This window comes from Ursus maritimus, unplaced genomic scaffold, assembly GCF_017311325.1.
Source record: "Ursus maritimus isolate PB19 unplaced genomic scaffold, ASM1731132v1 scaffold_22, whole genome shotgun sequence".
NCBI classification, from domain to species: domain Eukaryota; kingdom Metazoa; phylum Chordata; class Mammalia; order Carnivora; family Ursidae; genus Ursus; species Ursus maritimus.
In genome coordinates this window covers 47,834,716-47,852,877 of record NW_024424675.1, presented here as the reverse complement: position 1 = coordinate 47,852,877, position 18,162 = coordinate 47,834,716, and the positions used below count along the sequence as shown (strand labels likewise).

The window sequence follows — 18,162 nt, the reverse complement described above, 5'->3', positions numbered from 1 at the left end:
GTCCATGCTCCGTCGCCTGGCCGCTGCACCGGGGTCAGAGGTCGGCGGGGAGAGGCTATCTGCGGACCTTCCCCCGGCACAACCTTCCTCAGTCTCCTCAGGTCGCCACCAGCCCTCGGTCCCTCCCCACCTGCTTGGTCCCGCGGAACTGTGGCCGCTTCAGTTCGCGGGTAGGGACGGCCCTCTGCGTCTGCTTTTACCTCAAGTGTCCACGTTCACACCTCAACAGTCCCAGCCGCCACCACAAACACTCCCGCACAGTGTCAGTGCCCTCCTGTTTGACAAGACAGGTCGACAGGGTTCAGGACCCGCCCTGACCCGCCCCGCGCCCGCGTGGCCCTGGGCCGGCACTCACCCCGCTCATCGGACTGCAGCTGCGCCTCCAGGTCCTCGGGGGACACGTAGAAGTCGGCGTCCTCGCCCGCAGGCGCCCGGGGCTTGCAGCGCCCACAGCAGCAGTTGAAGCAGCAGCACAGACAGCAGCAGCAGTAGCAGCAGGTCAGCAGCCCACACACGACGAACAGGGCCTGCGCGGGGAGCAGAGGGGCGCTGGCCGCGGGGCTTCCAGGACCACCCCCCCACCCCACGCCCAGCCCAAGGCTGCTCCCAGGGGGCCGCAGCGGGGGGTGGGGGGGGATGGTCTGTCGGGCCAAGAGACCCTCTGCAGATCTGGGAGCAGGAAGACAGAGGGACAGAGCTCACTCGCTCCAAGAAAAGGGACTACAGACATAGGCGGGAGGGCTGCCGGGTTCACCGCGCACACCGGCCGCCCGGCGCCTGCGACGACACGTGCTTGGGGTAAACTGAGGACAAGGGTAAATGTTCAAAAATAGAATAAATGATACGTCTAAAGTGTCTCGAGCCAGATTTCAAACAAGTCTTCCCTCATAATGACAAAAACATCTACCCACAACGTGATGGAACAGCTCCCTTCCGATCTGTTTAAGATCGTACAGTGATTCAGGAGAGCAAAGTGACATGGCTGGCTCGGTGCTGGGCTGGCTGCACACGGGCTACCGAGCCAGCGACGTGCAGCCGGCGGCAGAGGCTGGGCCCCGCACTGACACACGAGGAGGGAAAAGGCTTCCATACGCCTGGAAACCGTGTCTCAGGAGCACAGAGCACTTGGACCAAATGCCCTGACCCTGGAAGACCCAAAGCCCTACCAGGCAGGAGGCTCTCCTGGGGCACCCGGAGCTGGCGCGGGGCCGCCTGCTCCCCTCACCTTGGCCCACCAACTGGAGAGCACGAAGTAGGTGTTCACGTTCTCCTCCCCGAACTGCTCGGCCACGTAGAGCCCCAGCGAGCCGTACTTGTCGTAGATGTTTCTTTTTGTGGCGTCCGTCAGGATGGCGTGGGCGTTGTTGATCTCCTTAAACTTGTCTGCAGCCTCTGGGTTATCAGGGTTCTTGTCAGGGTGATATTTCAAGGCAAGTTTCCTGCAAATCAAAACCATTTCTTTGTCCCTCATTCTACTTTCATCTGTGAGAGGGAGGGCCCCGTGCAGGAAGCACTTCTCCATCACATGTCATTTCCCAACTCTGCACAGAGTTCGAGAATGTCGGAGTCAGAAGAACCCTCTGCAGCTGTCTCGGGGCAAACCTGGCTCTGACCTGGCCTGACGAGTGAGTCCCCCCCACGCGAGGGCTACCCGGGAGGCAGCGGCTGCGGCACGGCCCGCAACCCACCCCTCTCTCAACAGCTCAGAGGCAAACCCTACTGCTGACCTCTAGTGTCCTCGCAGGCTAACTGCACGCTTTGCCAAATACAGTGATGAGCAAGGGCTGCAAGAGGCCTCTTCTCTCCTGGTGTGAGAAGTACACAGGGGGAGGGACACGAAGGAGGGCGGCTTGAAGGGCAGGGGTCGACAGCTCCATCCGAAGGCTACGGGGAGGAGCCGTGGAAAGGAGTAAAGGCCCATCTGCTGAGCAGGCTCAGACCCGAGGGGAACGGGCAGGTCCAGGGCAGACAGTGTGTACTGTCTACAAAGTGTTACATTTTTGTTGCCAAGAATTTTAAGCTATAAGGGAACACAGTCCGCACACAAAGATGGACCTAAGGGTTCCCAGTTACGTATGGAGTCAGCCGGGAAACACCCGCAGTGGGTCCTGGTAAACGCAGATCAAAGCACACAAGGTACAAGGCCCTCCTACCGATAGGACTTTTTAATGTCATCTGAGGTTGCGTTCTTGTCCAGCCCCAGAACATGGTAGAGTGATTCCCCAGAGGTGGAGAGCGAGCGCTGTCTCTGGTCGGCCATGGTAGGCTAATCTACAAGAAAAACACGAAGAAAACATCAAAAAGTATCAATAAGGATTCCACGTGCGGAGCTGGAGGACCTGATTCCATACGACTGTTTTGGGCAAGCAGTCACAACAGCACTGGGGGGGGGGGCATGAGGGCCACAGACAACACATCCGACTATAACAGAAGGGGTGTGGGGAGCAGAGGCTCAGTCTGCAACCGCACCCACGGAGTGCTAGAGCACCGCCCTAGCACGCAGACTAAAAACTGTGCTTATTGTCGTCTCCAGAGCAGCCTCGAAATAAAAAATCCAAAGAAGTGCAGCTAAAAAGCTAAAAGAAAAAGGGAAATGATCTTTAGACTAAGAGGTCGAATAAAAAGAAGAGGTTGTCAGAATGGAGAAAAACTCAAGACCCAACTACACACTTTAAAGACAGAGCCTCAAAACACTGTAACCCAAGTGCTGAGAGAATGAGAGACGGACAAGCCACAGCTGTAAAAATCTTAGCACCCACCCCCCCGGAACAGACAGAATGGACACACGACAACAACAAAACAAGAAAAACACTACCTACCACCGTGACCTAACTGATACATATGGGACACCCAACACCCATGAACAGTTTTTTTAAAAATCACCAAGACATGCCACGTGTTAGACTTTAAATTTCAATAAATTTAATGGGCTGAAGTCATGCACAGTGTGCTCCCCGACTTTAGCAGAATAAGTTAGAAACCCAACAGTAAGATACCTAAGAAAACCTCAAGTATTTTTTTAATAGAATGTGTTTGGTTTTAAGATTTTATTTATTTATTTGACAGAGAGAGACAGCAAGAGAGGGAACACAAGCAGGGGGAGTGGGAGAGGGAGAAGCAGGCTTCCCGCTGAGCAGGGAGCCTGATGGAGGACTTGATTCCAGGACCCTGGGATCATGACCTGAGCCGAAGGCAGACACTTAACAACTGGGCCACACAGGTGCCCCTGTTTTTTGGGTGGTTTTTTTTTTTTTTAGATTTTATTTATTTGAGAGAGAGAGAGAGAGAGAGAGAGAGAGCATGGGCTGGGGGAGGGGCAGAGGGAGAGAGAGAAGCAGACTCCCTCCGGAGCACAGAACCTGATGCGGAACTCGATCTCAGGACCCTGAGATCATGACCTGAGCTAAAGTCACCGAATGAGCCACCCAGGCGTTTCAAAAACCTCAAGTATTTAACATCATCCAACACGCTGCTAAAATAACGTATAACTCAAAGAAGAAATCACAAGAAAAGTTATTTTGAATTGAATAATAAAATATAACAAATTAGCCAAGACCTAAGATTCAAGTTCATAACACAGGAAGCAGCAGGACAGACCCAAAGGAAATGGAAGGAAGGAAGGAAATAATAAAGAGCAGAAATCACAAAATAAAAAACAGATAAATGATAGAGAAATTTAACAAAACCAAAAGCTGGCTCTTTGAAAACAACAACGGAATTGATCAACAGCTGACCAAAGGAAAAAAAAGAACAGAAATCAGTGACACGGGGAAGGAAAAAAAGAGGGGTCATCACTACGGACCCCTACAGGCACAAAAAAGATGATAGAGAAAATTATGGACAACTTTATGCCACGAAATTAGATGAAACAGATAAATATCTTGAAAAATACAATTTACCCAAATTAACACAGGATGAACTAGAAAATCTGAATAGTCCTAAATGCATTAATACAACCGAATCTGTAATTGAAAACATTCCCACAAACAAAGTTCCAGGCCTTGATGATTTTTCTACCAAATATCCAAGGAAGAAAGACATCCATCTTAGACAAACTTTTTCAAAAACAGAGAAGGAGGGAACTTTTCCTGTTTTTGAAGGCCCGCACAACGTCACGAAGACATTACCAAAAAAATCTGTCACAAACACAGACATAAAAATCCTTAACAAAATGTGGGGCGCCTGGGTGGCTCAGTCATTAAGCGTCTGCCTTCGGCTCAGGACGTGATCCCAGGGTCCTGGGATCGAGCCCCACATCAGGCTCCTCCGCTGGGAGCCTGCTTCTTCCTCTCCCACTCCCCCTGCTTGTGTTCCCTCTCTCGCTGGCTGTCTCTCTCTGTGTCAAATAAATAAATAAAATCTTAAAAAAAAAAAAATCCTTAACAAAATATTAGCAAATTGAATCTAATTGAGTAGAAATTATCCCAAGAAGGCAAGCCTGATTTAACATTTCAAAACAAACCACTGTGGTCCAGATATTATAGAACAAATGAGATAGCCCACATGATGACCTCAAAGACTCGTCAAAGCACGCAGCGAGTCCAACACTAGTTCATGATTTAAAAAATTCTCAGTATATTGGGAACAGAAGGGAACTTCCTCGGTCTGATAAAGGACCTCGAACCAAAAACCTACAGCTGATATGCTTAGTAGTGAAATACCGGTTTTCCCTTAAATCAGAACGTGACAGGGATGCTTGCTCTCACCAGTTCTAGGACCCTGAACACTGCAACAGAAAAAAAAAATCAAAAAGACATTAAACCGTCCCTATTCACAGATGACTTGGTTGTTTATACAGAAAATCCTAAGGGATTGACAAAAAAACAAACAAAAACAACTAAACAAAAAACCAACTACAACTAATAAGTGAATTGAGCAAGGTCACAGGATATAAATGTTTAAAACAACTATATTTTTGAGAGCAGTAAACAACTGGAAAATATTATCACATACAGGTTTCATTTACAGCAGCATCCAAACCCATGAATTCCTGAGGAATAACATTTAACAGAAGACATACAAGACCCTACACTGGGAGCTGCACATTGCCAAGGGAAACAGAAGACCTTGAAAAGCGGGGCTTTACCGCGCTCGTGGGTTAGAAGGCCGAGACTGTCGATCTCCCAGGCTGATGTACGTTCGACACAGTCTCAACTTTAAGCCCAGCAGGCTTTTTTGCAGAAATTGAGAAAACGATTTCGAAATTTGTGTGGCAGTACAAAAGGCACATATAGCCACAGTAACAGAGGGTCAACAGTACATACAAAGATGTTCGTCATTAGTCGAGATGCAGGATAAAACGAGGTACTGCCACGTACCTACCAGAACGGCTTGTACTGAAGAGATGGGCCATATACCAAGTGTTAGCAAGGGTGTGAGCAGCATGAACTCTCCTTAACACTGAAAATGGGACACGGTACAACCCTTTAGAAAACATACACTCACCATACGACCCAGCAGCTCCTCTGCGAAGTACAGTGTTTACCTGCATGAGCTGGAAATACGTGTCTACACAAACACGCACACACTCACGTTCACAGCGGCTTTACTCACAACAGCCAACATCTGGAAACAACCCAAATGTCCATCGCCAGGTGAATAGATAAACAGAAAGGGGTCTCCCTGCAGAGTGGACCACTGGTCCGCAGGAAGGGCATGAGCCACCATGGCACGCACACACCGTGGACGACGCTTCAAGCATGCTGCTGAGTGAAAGGGGCTAGACCTAAAAGAGAATGCAGGGGTCCCAGATGTGAAACTCCAGCAAATGCAAAGTCGTCTATACAAGGTTGCCCGAAAGTGGAGGGCAGAGGAGAGGCGGGTTCCAAGGGTCAAGGCGACTCTGGAAAACTACCTGGCACACCCCTGCCGCAGGACCCAGCATGTCCGCTCCCGGCTGATTTATCCAGAAGAAAAGGAAACACCGATTCACATAAAAACCTACACAGGACATTCATAGCAGCTTTATTTGTATCCGCCCCAAACTAGGGTCAGTGCAGATGTCCTTGAACCGCAGTACAGACGTGCACAATGTAATACTACTCACAAGCCAGAGCAAAACCAGCACTGACGTGTAACTGGGACTAACCTGCAGGGAACTGCACCAAGCAGATAAAAGCCAATCCCAAAAGGTTACATACTGTATGACGGGATTTTGGAAATGATACAATTTTAAAAACAGAAGACAGATTGCTGGTTGCCAGGGGTCAAGGATGGGAGGTGAGTGGGACGGGGTGGCCTGTGTCCTGAGAATTCCAGTATCTTGCGTCCAGCGGTGGACCGCACTGGTTACTAACGCCACACAGACGTCACCACGAGCACACGAGTAAGCACCAGTAAAGATGGGGAGATCTGAGTAAGACTGGTAGACTGTATCAACATCACTATCCTGGTTAGGGTAGTAAACTACGGTTTGGCAAAATGTCACCATTGGAAAACCAGGTCAAGTGTGGTGATTTCTTACAACTATGTGTGAATTTATAATCATCTTAATTAAAATTGCAATTAACAGCTCATTACTAGACTAATTCAAGTCACCTGGTTGGTTTAGACCATTAAAAGAAGCTTTAACTAGAGATGACACAGCATACTGTTACCAGCAACAAAGGGTAGATCTAGCAAAGCCAGAAGCAAGCAAGCAGTGGGAAAAGAGACCTGAGGTGTGAGGTCCTAGCCCAATTCCTTCACCTCCCAGAAGATCAAAGGGAAACCCAGACGTGCATTAGTCAGAGAAGCAGGTCCAGAAGCCACAGCTGACTTCAAGTTCAGCAATCAATCACACTAAAGGTGTGTCTGCCCTCTGGTTCTCCAAAAAGACACATTGCCACAAGTTGCAACTAGCTAAATTCTATTTCCTGCTGCTTAAGGTTAACAGAAAAATAATAAACAAACCACCTTTCCAGGAAATACAGTGATGCCCCTAAAAAAGGGCTTCCGATCTCCGCATTATGTCTGCTTCTGTGAAGGGAGCACGACAGGCCTCCTGCAGCACCCACCCCGTCACACACATGCAGATACTGCCCCGAAGTCAACCATGTGAAAAATGAGGGGATGGACTTAATTCCTAAATTCAATACTGATTTGATGATCTATTACTGTGACCGCAGACTACACTACTTAAAAATAAGTCAATGTGTTCATAATTACCAAAACTCAGCAGCAACTACGATGTCCTTCAGTGCTCACAGTGGCTCACAGCGGCTATTCTTCAGTGCTGGAAAGAAATGAGCTACTGAGCCGTGGAAAGGCTGCACACTGTGACCCCAGCTCTATGACATTCTGGAGAAGGCAGAACTCCAGGGACAGTAAAGGGAGTGGTGGGGCCAGAGGCTGGAGGAGGGAGGGATTAAGAGGAGGAGCAGAGGGGATTGTGAGGGGATGAACTACCCTCTGGGACACTACGGTGGCAGATACATGTGATTATGTTTCTCAAAATCCCACAGAATGTGCAACACGGAGAGTGACTGCTAAGGTAAACTGTGGACTTTGGTTAATAATGTATCAATCCTGGGTGCCTGGGGGGCTCAGTCAGTTGAGCGTCTGCCTTTGGCTTGGGTCATGGTCCCGGGGTCCTGGGGTCAAGTTCCCTGTCAGGCTTCCTGCTCAGCGGGGAGCCTGCTTCTCCCTCTGTCTGCCACTCCCCTGCTCATGCTCTGTTTCTCTCTGTCTCTAATGAATAAACAAAACCTTTAAAAAAATGTATTCATACTGGATCAACAGTTTTAACAATGCACCACTCTAATACAAGCTATGGGGGGGAAACGGAAAACCGTGGGGATGGTGGAAGGGAAGGGAATACATGAGAATTCTCTATAAGTTCTGTCCAATTTTTATGTAACCCTAATGCTGCTAAAAAAAAAAAAAAAAGTCTTGGGGCGCCTGGGTGGCTCAGTTGGTTAATCAGCTGCCTTCATCCCAGGTCATGATCCCAGGGTCCTGGGATCGAGTCCCTCATCAAGCTCCTTGGTCAGCGGGAGTCTGCTTCTCCCTCTGCTTGCCATTACCCCTGCTTGTTCTCTCTCTCTCCGTCAAATAAATAAATAAAATCTTAAAAAAAAAAAAGTTTATCAAGTAGGAAACAAAGTACAAAAGAAGAGCTGATGACCCCAAAGGAAAAATTGTAAGGTTTTTGTTTTTGTTTTTTTAAAAGATTTTATTTGTCAGAGAGAGAGCGTGCACAAGCGGGGGAGAGCGGCAGAGGGAAAAGCAGGCTCCCTGCAGAGCAGGGAGCCCGATGCAGGACTCCTGAGCCAAAGGCAGACGCTTCACTAACTGAGCCACCCAGGTGCCCCAAATGGCAAGAGGCTGAAGGCTACTATTTCTATAAAATTAAAAGAAACCGTGGACAAAAAGCAAACTGTGAAGGAGAGCGAGCACAGAACAGAACGATCAGAAATCACCGTCTGAGCAGGAAAGTGTGACGTAAGCACAGGAGGGCGACACGACCAAGTGGGGGAAGCCACCAGGCCGAGAGAAGTGACAGTTCAGGAAGGAGCTCGGAGAGAACCAGCACAGAGAAGATAAGAGGAAAACTGGCCTAGCAGGAATGTGAAAGGTAGGGAATACAGACAAACAAGAGGAAAAAGTCCATTAAAAACAAAACAAAACAAAACCAGAGCTGAAAGAAAACACAAGTGTGCAAACTGAAAAGTGCCATCAAGTACCAGGGCGGCACTTAAACATCCTGGTCAAGACTGAGAACTTCCCAACACAGAAAGTTTCATAGTCTAGATGACAAGATTTTCAGCCTAGAATTCTATTACCAACCAAGTGCAAGGTCAGGAGTCTGGGAAAAGCAGTGCTTCTGCCTTCTAAAATAAAACTGAGGATACTTCAACAGAATGAGGAAGGAGGTGAGGAAAGAGGGAAACCTGGGATAAAAAGACTGGTGTCGTCTGGGCCTGTGGCACAAGAAATCAAGACAGGGGTGGGGGGGGTGGGGGGCTCAGTCGGTCAAGCGTCTGCCTTCAGCTGAGGTCACGATCCCAGAGTCCTGGGATCAAGTCCTGCACTGGGCTCCCTGCTCAGCGGGGAGTCTGCTTCTCCCTCTCCCTCTGCTCCCCCTGCTTGTGCGCTCTCTAATAAATAAATAAAATCTTAAAAAAAAAAAAAAAAAAAGAAATGAAGGCAGGAGACACAAGACCAGCCCCTCCACACGCCTACAGTAGGCAGGGTTCCACTTCTCTCTCCGTGCCCAAAGACAACACAACGCAAAGGTTAACGCTCACAACGGAAAGGAGGAGGGTGCAAGACTGGAGAGCCAGCATGGGCCGGTGCCCTCCACGCCACAGCCCACCAAGACCACCCGACTGGGTTCCTCGAGTGTGGCAGTCCATGGGGCTCAGGCTTCCCCTCCCCTCAGCAGGCAGGTTCTATGACAGTCGTTATCACAGATGCAGAGATGGGAGCACAGAGGTGACGTCAGGATTTGAACCCAAACCCAAGGGCATCGCCCTCTGGCCTAGAGACACCAGGTAAACCACCCTGCCCCTAACCTAAGGGACGATGGTGTTGCTGGAGGCAGATAATAAAGTAAGTCTCACTGCCATCCAAGAGAGCGAGATCACGGGTTTTGGAATCAGGAAGTGAGGGCTCTAAGCCCAGCTCTGAAAGTTTCCAGCTGTGTGACCTGGGGCAAGGCCCCACAGTGCTCTGAGTCTCCTTCTTCATCTGTGGACCAAGAAACCCTCAGTCAGAAGCAGGCGTCTTTACTGACGTTGTAGCCAACTGTCCGGGTCTAAGTATCTTCTCCAGCTCGTCTTCGACGTAAGTACCATAGCACTGTCAAATCACTACCCTAAGTACTTTCTTTGTGTTTATTCTCAGTTACCCAATGTCTACTGAAGAGCTGGCTTCTAGACCCCATCCACGGAAGAACATCAGTAACTAATACTTTTCTGTCTGTTCTGTAAAAATAATCAACTACAGTCCTACCTCTTCATACTTACCTTCCAGATAATGCTTTTATTTTATTTCAACAAACTGAAGACTCTTGGCAACCTTGTGTCACACTAGTCCCTTTTCCGACGGCATTTACTCACTTTGTGTCTCTGCGTCACACTCAGGCACCTCTTGCAATATTTCAAACGTTTCCATTGTTAGTATGTTTGTCGTGCTGATCTGGGATCAGTGATTCTGACTCAAAAGCTCAGATGATGGTTAGCATTTTGTTTTAGCAATAAAATATTTTTAAATTAAGGTATGTATATATATATTTTTTACACATAATGCTATTCCGGACTTACCAGACAACAGTATAGCATAAACATAATTTTTATATGCACTGGGAAACCAAAAATTCATTTGACTCACTCTATTGGGATACTTGCTTTACTGCAGTCTTCCTGGAACCAAGCCCGCCATATCTGAGATATGCTTGCATGGTTACGACATCGAACGGTAGTCAGCTACTTAATTTGACTAAAGAGAAAATTTCACCCTGTGCAACTGCCACATTTTAAATCATGAATCACCAGTACTACTTAAAAGTCAGTAGTACGCCAGATTTCACAGATGTTACTGCACTGAATGTCAAGCATTTCCCAGTCTCAGATAGAACCACCCTAAGAAAAACCAACAGAATTAATTTAGAATCAATTTTCTTAGTTTCAATGGATTGCCAGTAACTATATCCAAAGTTCCGTTTTTTTTTTTAAAGATTTTATTTATTTACTTTAGAGAGAGAGAGTGCGCACACGAGCAGGGGAGCAGCAGCAGAGGGAGCAGCAGAGTCCCAGCTGAGCAAGGAGCCCCATGTGAGATTTGATCCCAGGCCCCCAAGATCATGACCTGAGCCAAAAAACGCTTAATCGACTGAGCCACCCAGGTGCCCCAATATCCAAAGTTTTTTAAAGGCTAATAAAAAACCTTATCTTAATAAGGTTTTGCTTAATAAAAAGCCATATCTGAGGCACCTGGGTGGCTCAAATAGTGTCTGTCTTTGGCTCAGGTCATGATCCCAGGGTCCTGGGATCGAGTCCCGCATCGGGCTCCCTGCTTCAGGGAGTCTTAGTTCTCCCTCTCTATCTCTCATGAATAAATAAATAAAATCTTAAAAAAAAAAATCGTATCTCCTCAAACCCAGAGGTTAAAAACGAAGTTATAAAGCATCCGGAGTCACTTGTGACTGGCGGCTTTCTCCCTCACTACTCGAGCAGCACAGAACGTTAGCATTTCTGACCCAGTAGCGTTCTAATCAGGCAAGGTCTCCGCAGATGGAGGCACAGACCAATATGCACACGGACACGAGAACTTATGGAACAAGGAGCTTCTAGAAAAAAACGATCTGTTGAAACACCCAGCCAGCGAAGACATAAACTGAAAGGCAGCAGTCAAGAATGAAACCAGGGGTAACGGGTCCGTGGGCAGGTGCTGAGGCCACAGAAATCCAAGAAGACTGAAGAGCACTGGGAGCTGTGGTCACAAGTCTGATGAATATAAACACTGCAGACCCACAGCAAGCAGGTCAGGACACAAGTGGGGAGAGAGTGTAGGAGTCCTACGCACACCGTCCGCAGGAAGCCTGACGCCACCCATGGCCTCCCTTGTTAGGGGTGGGGGCGGGTCTGCAGGTCCTGAGGGGGCAGCAATTTCATTCGCGTCTCCTTGATTCTTCGGTATGCCAAATTCAGAGAAAAGTGAAACAAATGCTTCTACTTCAAAGACTATGCGAATATCTTTGGAAGGTAAGTATCTGGCTGTTTCTGGGAAAAACTAGGGACGAGGGGTTGACACATTTTCTTGTAAAACATCCACTTCTATACCATGACTTGATTTTTTTCTTTTACCATGCACTTCTCTATGCTTTTGTGTATTGTTTGAACTTCTTATAAAGTTCCGTATCATTTTTATAAAATCTACAAAGTTGTCATTCTAAGAAGATGAGTCGCCACAAGACCTCTTCCAGACACACGACTGCCCTTCCTAGAAGGTTCCTGTCATGAGTCACTTCCAGGACAGCTTTACGAAGCACTTCCAGCGTGTTGGGCTGTCAGGGATACTGAGAACCCCAGTCTACAGAGCCAACAAGGCCGCTTTAACCAGGGGTCTGGAGCTCATCCCCACTGGCTAACTTCCCTCTTGCAACCAGTGAGTCTCCAACAGCTGCTACAGAGCCCCTTCTCATCAGAGCTCAAGAGAAAGTTGTTCTTTTGTGGGTGAGTCCATCTGTTCTGGCCACAGCCAGTCGAAGGGACCAAGATGTAGGGTCCAGTCAACCAGAGTCTAGTCGATCCCAAATTTTTTCAAGAACCAGCAAACCTCGTAAGATTGACTCCCTCCCAACACAATTTCAAATCATTTGCAGTTTTCTGACATCACAAAAAAACCTGAGAGTTAAAAACTAACCTCCTTTATATTTTAATGAAATGACAGCAGGCCTAATTTAACTGTATCAAACCCAAGTACTTATACACCAGACGGGGGGGTCTGGGTACAGCAGAAGTCAGCACAGCCCTTACCTCTGAGGGTTACTGTGGTGTTATTCTTCCAAGGGTGGTTTACTCTAGAGCAGATGTCGGCAAGCTTTTTTTTAAAGGGCAAGATAGTAAATATTTCAGTCTTGTGGGCCAGACGGTCTCCACGGCTGGGTCCCCAGTTTCTTGCTCTGCCTCTGAAGCAGGAAAGCACAGTGTGTAAAAGAATGGGCACAGCGGTGCTGCAATAAAATCTGACTTAATTACGAAGCAGGTGCGACCCCTGCCCCAGAGGTCAAGTAATGACTCTCTTGTGAATTATTTAAGGAAGTTGGGTCTTTGCAGAGGGTCCCTTATGTTTACAGGCCGTGAGCAAGCGTAGGGCTAGTTACTATGACACTTTCTTTATTCCTCAAAATTAACTCTGTACAAATACAAAACAAAGATAGAGACACCCTCCAGGTAAGTTAAAGAAGAAATGTTCTGAATATACATTTTCAATGAAGACAGAATGATTCGAAGAAATCCATTGCAACATGAAGCAATTAGAGGGCAGACACTAGCAAGGGTGCCCTCTTGTTCACATAAAAATGACTGGAAAAGATGTGTGAGAGGTGAAGGCATTTTTTTCTTTGAACAGTTTTGTTGTTGTGTTTTTAAAGATTTATTTATTTGAGAGAGAGAGAGAATGTGTGCGCAGGGGAGCCGGGGTTGGGGGGGAGGGGCGGAGAGAGAGGGAGAAGGAGAGAAGCAGATTCCCCTCCCACACACACGCAAGCACAGAGCCCGAGATGCTGGGCTGGATCCAACCCCTGAGATCATGACCTGAGACGAAATCAGGAATCCAATGCTTAACCCACTGAGCCACCCAGGAGCTCCAAGGTGAAGGCACTTTCAATAGAAACCATCTAAGAGAAGCCAACGTCATCCCTCATCAGTTCATTCTTCTTACTTCAGTTAATGATTTATTTGCTATTTTCTCTGGCAATTAAACTGGAGAGGTAGCACAACAAATGGGAGAATTTAAACCAGAAGACAAATCACAAAGTCATAAAACAAATGCTGCAAAGAGATGCCGTGGTGGCTACACCTGAGGACCCCCAGGGAGCACAGCACCCTCAGCCAGGAGAACCGTGACCTGCTGCTTCACTGACCTGGTCTCCCAGGCTCCCCAACACACTGCTTGGCATATCCAAGGCACTAGACAGACACCAGATGGGCACAGGATGGGTACTTCAAACAACATTCCACTGGAGACCATCACAGCTCATGCATGGTCCTCCAATCACAAACCAACAACATATTCTACGGGTTTTTTCCAACTGGAAATTTAATTAAATTTAAAAGACCATGTAATACGGAACAACTATTCTTATAATATTTCATATCAAAGAACACAGAAACAAGATACCCTATTTTGCACATTTCTCCAATCCTAAGAGGAAAGTCCACTGACTCCATCAAATACATATGTGTTCTCAAAGATGCCCTACCCGTCTATCTCCCATTACTACCGATATTTACATATGGTGGCACAAGGACAGGGCATTACCCTACCTAAGGGATAAAGACTGCTTCCATGTGCCCTGCTGGGGCATCAATGACTGTGATTTCGTTCACAAGACACAAGTCTGGCTCATGTGGCATTTATCATCCTCCATGATCACTTATTTGAAAATATTTACTGAGTCCTCCCCTATGCCAGGCATTGGGAACACCGCGATGAACAGGAGATACAATCCGAGAGCGGGGATTGAGTTCAGTGAAGGAGGACACCCGACATCAGAGTGAGCACGGTTCCCCAAGAATGCAGTTTTATGGGGACAGGCAACAGAAGCAGCTTGTTTATGTTACAGGATTATTCTGGCCATAAGGTATAAAATTAATACGAAGAAAACCATGCCTGGGCACATCATAATCAAACCACTAAAAACCGAAGATCGGGAGGAAATCTTGTAAACAGAGGAAACTGACATTATCACATAGGGAGCAATCCTCTGAATTACATGCTTCTCATCAGAAATCACGGAAACCAGAAGGCAGTGGAGCACATCTCTAAAGTGCTGAGATAAAAAACCCGTCAAACCAGAATTCTATTTGCAGCAAAAACTTCCCTCAGAAACAAAGGTGAAATAAAGACATTTTTAGAAAAACAGAGACTAAAAGAACACATGAAGAAGACCTAAATTAAAATAAATGCCGAAGAGTTACTGGGGCTGCAGGGAATGAAGGTCCAGGACAATTTCTTCCTTCTTGCTTTAAGAAAATACATAGAATTGGTGAAAGCGAAAGTTATCAACATTGGCTCATAGGGTTTATAATGTAAGAAGTAACACACAGGACACGTATGCGTCCGAGGACAGCAGGGGCAGGGAGGGGTGCACCTGGAGGCCTTCAGGGTCCCTCCCCTGAACATGAAGGGTTACAACGGAGGCTCTACAAAGAGCGGTCAACACAGCCAGCAACAAAGGACACTACTCACCAATAAACAAAGGGTAACATACTGACACAGCAACAAAACCCTCAGACACTTTATGTAAGACAAACAAGCTAGACCCCAAATGATTCTATTTATTAAAAGATTAAAAACAGGACAATCTATTGTGATACAAACCAGAAAGGTGCTTGTTTGAGGGCAGTGAGGGGAACCTTCCAGGATGACGGAGACACTCCAACTTAAACTGGGGCAGTGATTCCACAAGTGTGTGATACACCAAAACTCACTGGAATTTGCTAAGATCCGTGCATTTAACTGTATGTCAATTTTACCTGCATTTAAAAAGCAATCTGTAATTAAGGTTATTTGTTCTCAAAGCAAATTAGATACTATAAGAAAATCGAACGGAACATAAAATTCTCCAATCACCTAGAATCGGCTGCCTATTTCTACAAACTCTCATTTGGACACAGCCACATCCATTTCGTTCTGTTACGTCTACGGCTGCTCTCAACCACAAACCCTAAAAATACTTACTGTCTGGCCCTTTAATGAGAAAAGTAGCTGCCGTGAATATTACTCAAATGGGTATTTTGTATTTTGAGTCAGAAGATGAAACAGATGCTTTCTAAGCATAAAAACTATTAAATTTCTACACTACACACACATTTCAAAAGTTCGTGTTCTAATTAGAAACTAACCATTGCCAGGCTGCATGCACCCTCGAAAGCTCCATGCTCAGGGGGAAAGACTTGTAACTAAAAGACAAACTGTAAATGGAAGGACCTTATTTCATCCTTAATGTATGTGATATCAGGAAATGCATCAGAAAGCTATGGGCAAACAGAAAGGTTGTGGAAGGCCATAGGAGAGAGAACAGTAAAGGAGAGAAAGAAATAATGAAGTTTTGTGCGGTTTTTTAATCACTAAATTCAACTTTTGAAAAAAGTTATTGTCTTAATACTTTATCGTCCGTCTTTTTTTTTTTTAAGGTTATTTATTTATTTATTCGACAGAGATAGAGACAGCCAGCGAGAGAGGGAACACAAGCAGGGGGAGTGGGAGAGGAAGAAGCAGCCTCCCAGCGGAGGAGCCCGATGTGGGACTCGATCCCGGAATGCCGGGACCACACCGAGCCGAAGGCAGACGCCTAACAACCGCGCTACCCAGGCGCCCCTATTGTCTTTTCTTTAACGAGCAGGTATACCTCAGTGATTAGAAGAAACAGACACTTTTCCAGCACAGGAAACAGATCACCTTAAACACGTGACCCTACACCCTACAAACTGAAGAAAGAACCCTCGTTTGCAGCTGCTCACGCTTCTACCCCCAGTGTGGGCTGCCAGTTTCTTGCCACACGTCCTCTGCTTCCCTCTCATTTCCTTCAGTCCCCCCAGCCCCTGGTGCCATGGGCAGGCAGCCCCACACCCGACGCCGGGAGCAGGGAAGCGTGGCCAGCCCTGAGATGCAGTCTGATTGGGTGAGCAGTGCTCACTGGGCTCAGCCCTTTCAGATGTCTTTATGTCTCCTTGGGGTGATGATGTGGCAACTCGCCACCTGCTGTCTGAAGCATCTTACTCATCTCCAGGCGTCTCTGAGACCCACACTCAAGGCCTGGTGAGCGGCCACGCCTGCCTGAACTGCACCTGCTGGAACTGAAGCACTGCTGTCAGAGGTGTGTTCCCAGTCTTCACTCCAGGGAGGTTAAACCACACCCTCTGGACTGGACCTTCTTTAGTAACATTATGTCTTTAAAAACAAACAAAGGGGCACATTCTGCACCCTGTAGTGCACCCTGGTTTGTGCTGCTAGAAGGAACACAACGGCTGGGCAGACAAGAAGGCACGTGCACACAAGCGGGGAACAAAGAGCTCTAAGGTGGTCAGAGATCGCCAGGCACAAAAGGCAGAAACCTGGTAAGAGGGAGGGTTTTCCGGAAGACACATGGTTTGTCCTCCTCAGTCTGTCCTCCCTGCTGCAAGGGTGCGTCTGTGGCACACAGCTCTGCTCTCACCACGTCTCTCGGGTCTTTCTCAGACACCCCACAGACTGCAGCACCAAATCCCAGCTTCCCTGCCTGCCCTTCGAGGCCGTTTTGGACATGGGCCCTGCGCACCACCAGCATCTTCCCACCACCGTGTCCATTGGGCCTCGGGGCAAGACTGGAATGACCACTTGCTCCTAGGCAGACACAGTACTGTCACACATGAACGCCTGGGCTCTCCTAAAACGATGCCCTGGTTTCTTCCACGTGGGAAGCTCCTCCTTGGACTCCAGAGCCCTGCAGCGACACCCCTGGCTCGGGGAACCCTTTCCTGGCCACTGCTCCCAGCACAAACAGCAGAGCCCTATCGCGTCCTGGGGAGCCATCCTGGGCCTTGAGCGTGTGTCTGTGTTGTTCATTTGTTCAACTGATGTTCACAGAGCACCCGCTGCATGCCACGCTCTGTTCTTAAAGCTGGAGATTAACCAGTGAACAAAATAAACAAAAGAGACAAAAATCCCCATCCTCACAGGTCCTGTCTAAGTCTTCTCTTAGAAGATTTAGAGACCTTTAGGGAAAAGAGCTGAGTATTTGGACTCCTGTATTCCCAGATGTGGTCTCAGCAAGCAGCACAGGTTTTAAAACGCTGCTGTTGAATTCAACCTACTGTTAGGGGAAAAACTGAAGCATGCCCCAACTTTGGAAGAACAGATTTGAAGACATTTTAAAAGGAAAGCTATTTTCGTTCTAAGTATTTTTTATGTAATACTTGATAGATGGAATGGACTATATGGAACACACACACACACACACACTGTAAGTCGGCTGCACGCCCAGTGTGGAGCCCAATGTGGGGCTTGAACGCATGCCCTGGAGATCAAGACCTGAGCAGCGATCAAGAGTTGGGTGCTTAGGGCGCCTGGGGAGCGCAGTCATTAAAGCATCTGCCTTCGGCTCAGGGCGTGATCCCGGCGTTCCGGGATAGAGCCCCACATCGGGCTCCTCTGCTGGGAGCCTGCTTCTTCCTCTCTCACTTGCCTGCTGTGTTCCCTCTCTCGCTGGCTGTCTCTCTGTCACATAAATAAATAAAATCTTTAAAAAAAAAAAAAAAAAAGAGTTGGGTGCTTAGGCAACTGAGCCACCCAGGCACCTGCGGAATACATAACTTATAATGCATAGCGATAAACACCACAATCCCATCCTTCAAATTAAAAACTTGCAAATTACAATCTTGAAGCTTCCTGTGTTCTTTCCATATACATTACCCTGAATTAATGTTTATGACTCTCTTGCTTTAAAATATTACCTCATAGGTTTCTCCCTAACCA

General features: G+C 47.3%; 1 protein-coding gene across 3 annotated transcripts in view; it reads right to left on the bottom strand.

The window, feature by feature from the left end:
• Positions 1-18,162, bottom strand: part of DNAJC5 (DnaJ heat shock protein family (Hsp40) member C5) — a 35,776-nt gene that overhangs the window by 4,450 nt on the left and 13,164 nt on the right. Inside the window, exons 2-5 of one of the 3 annotated variants that reach the window (XR_005837000.1) lie at positions 2,154-2,271; positions 1,226-1,439; positions 356-527; positions 201-274 (exon numbers count right to left, since the gene is read on the bottom strand). Coding sequence is in view for 2 of the 3 variants with exons in the window: in XM_040638624.1 (XP_040494558.1) it covers positions 356-527; positions 1,226-1,439; positions 2,154-2,260 (493 nt within the window). In the remaining variant the exon portion in view is untranslated. Of the gene's footprint in view, positions 1-200; positions 275-355; positions 528-1,225; positions 1,440-2,153; positions 2,272-12,458; positions 12,784-18,162 lie in introns of those variants that run through there. The other 2 variants (XM_040638624.1, XM_040638623.1) reach the window with 2 other exon arrangements.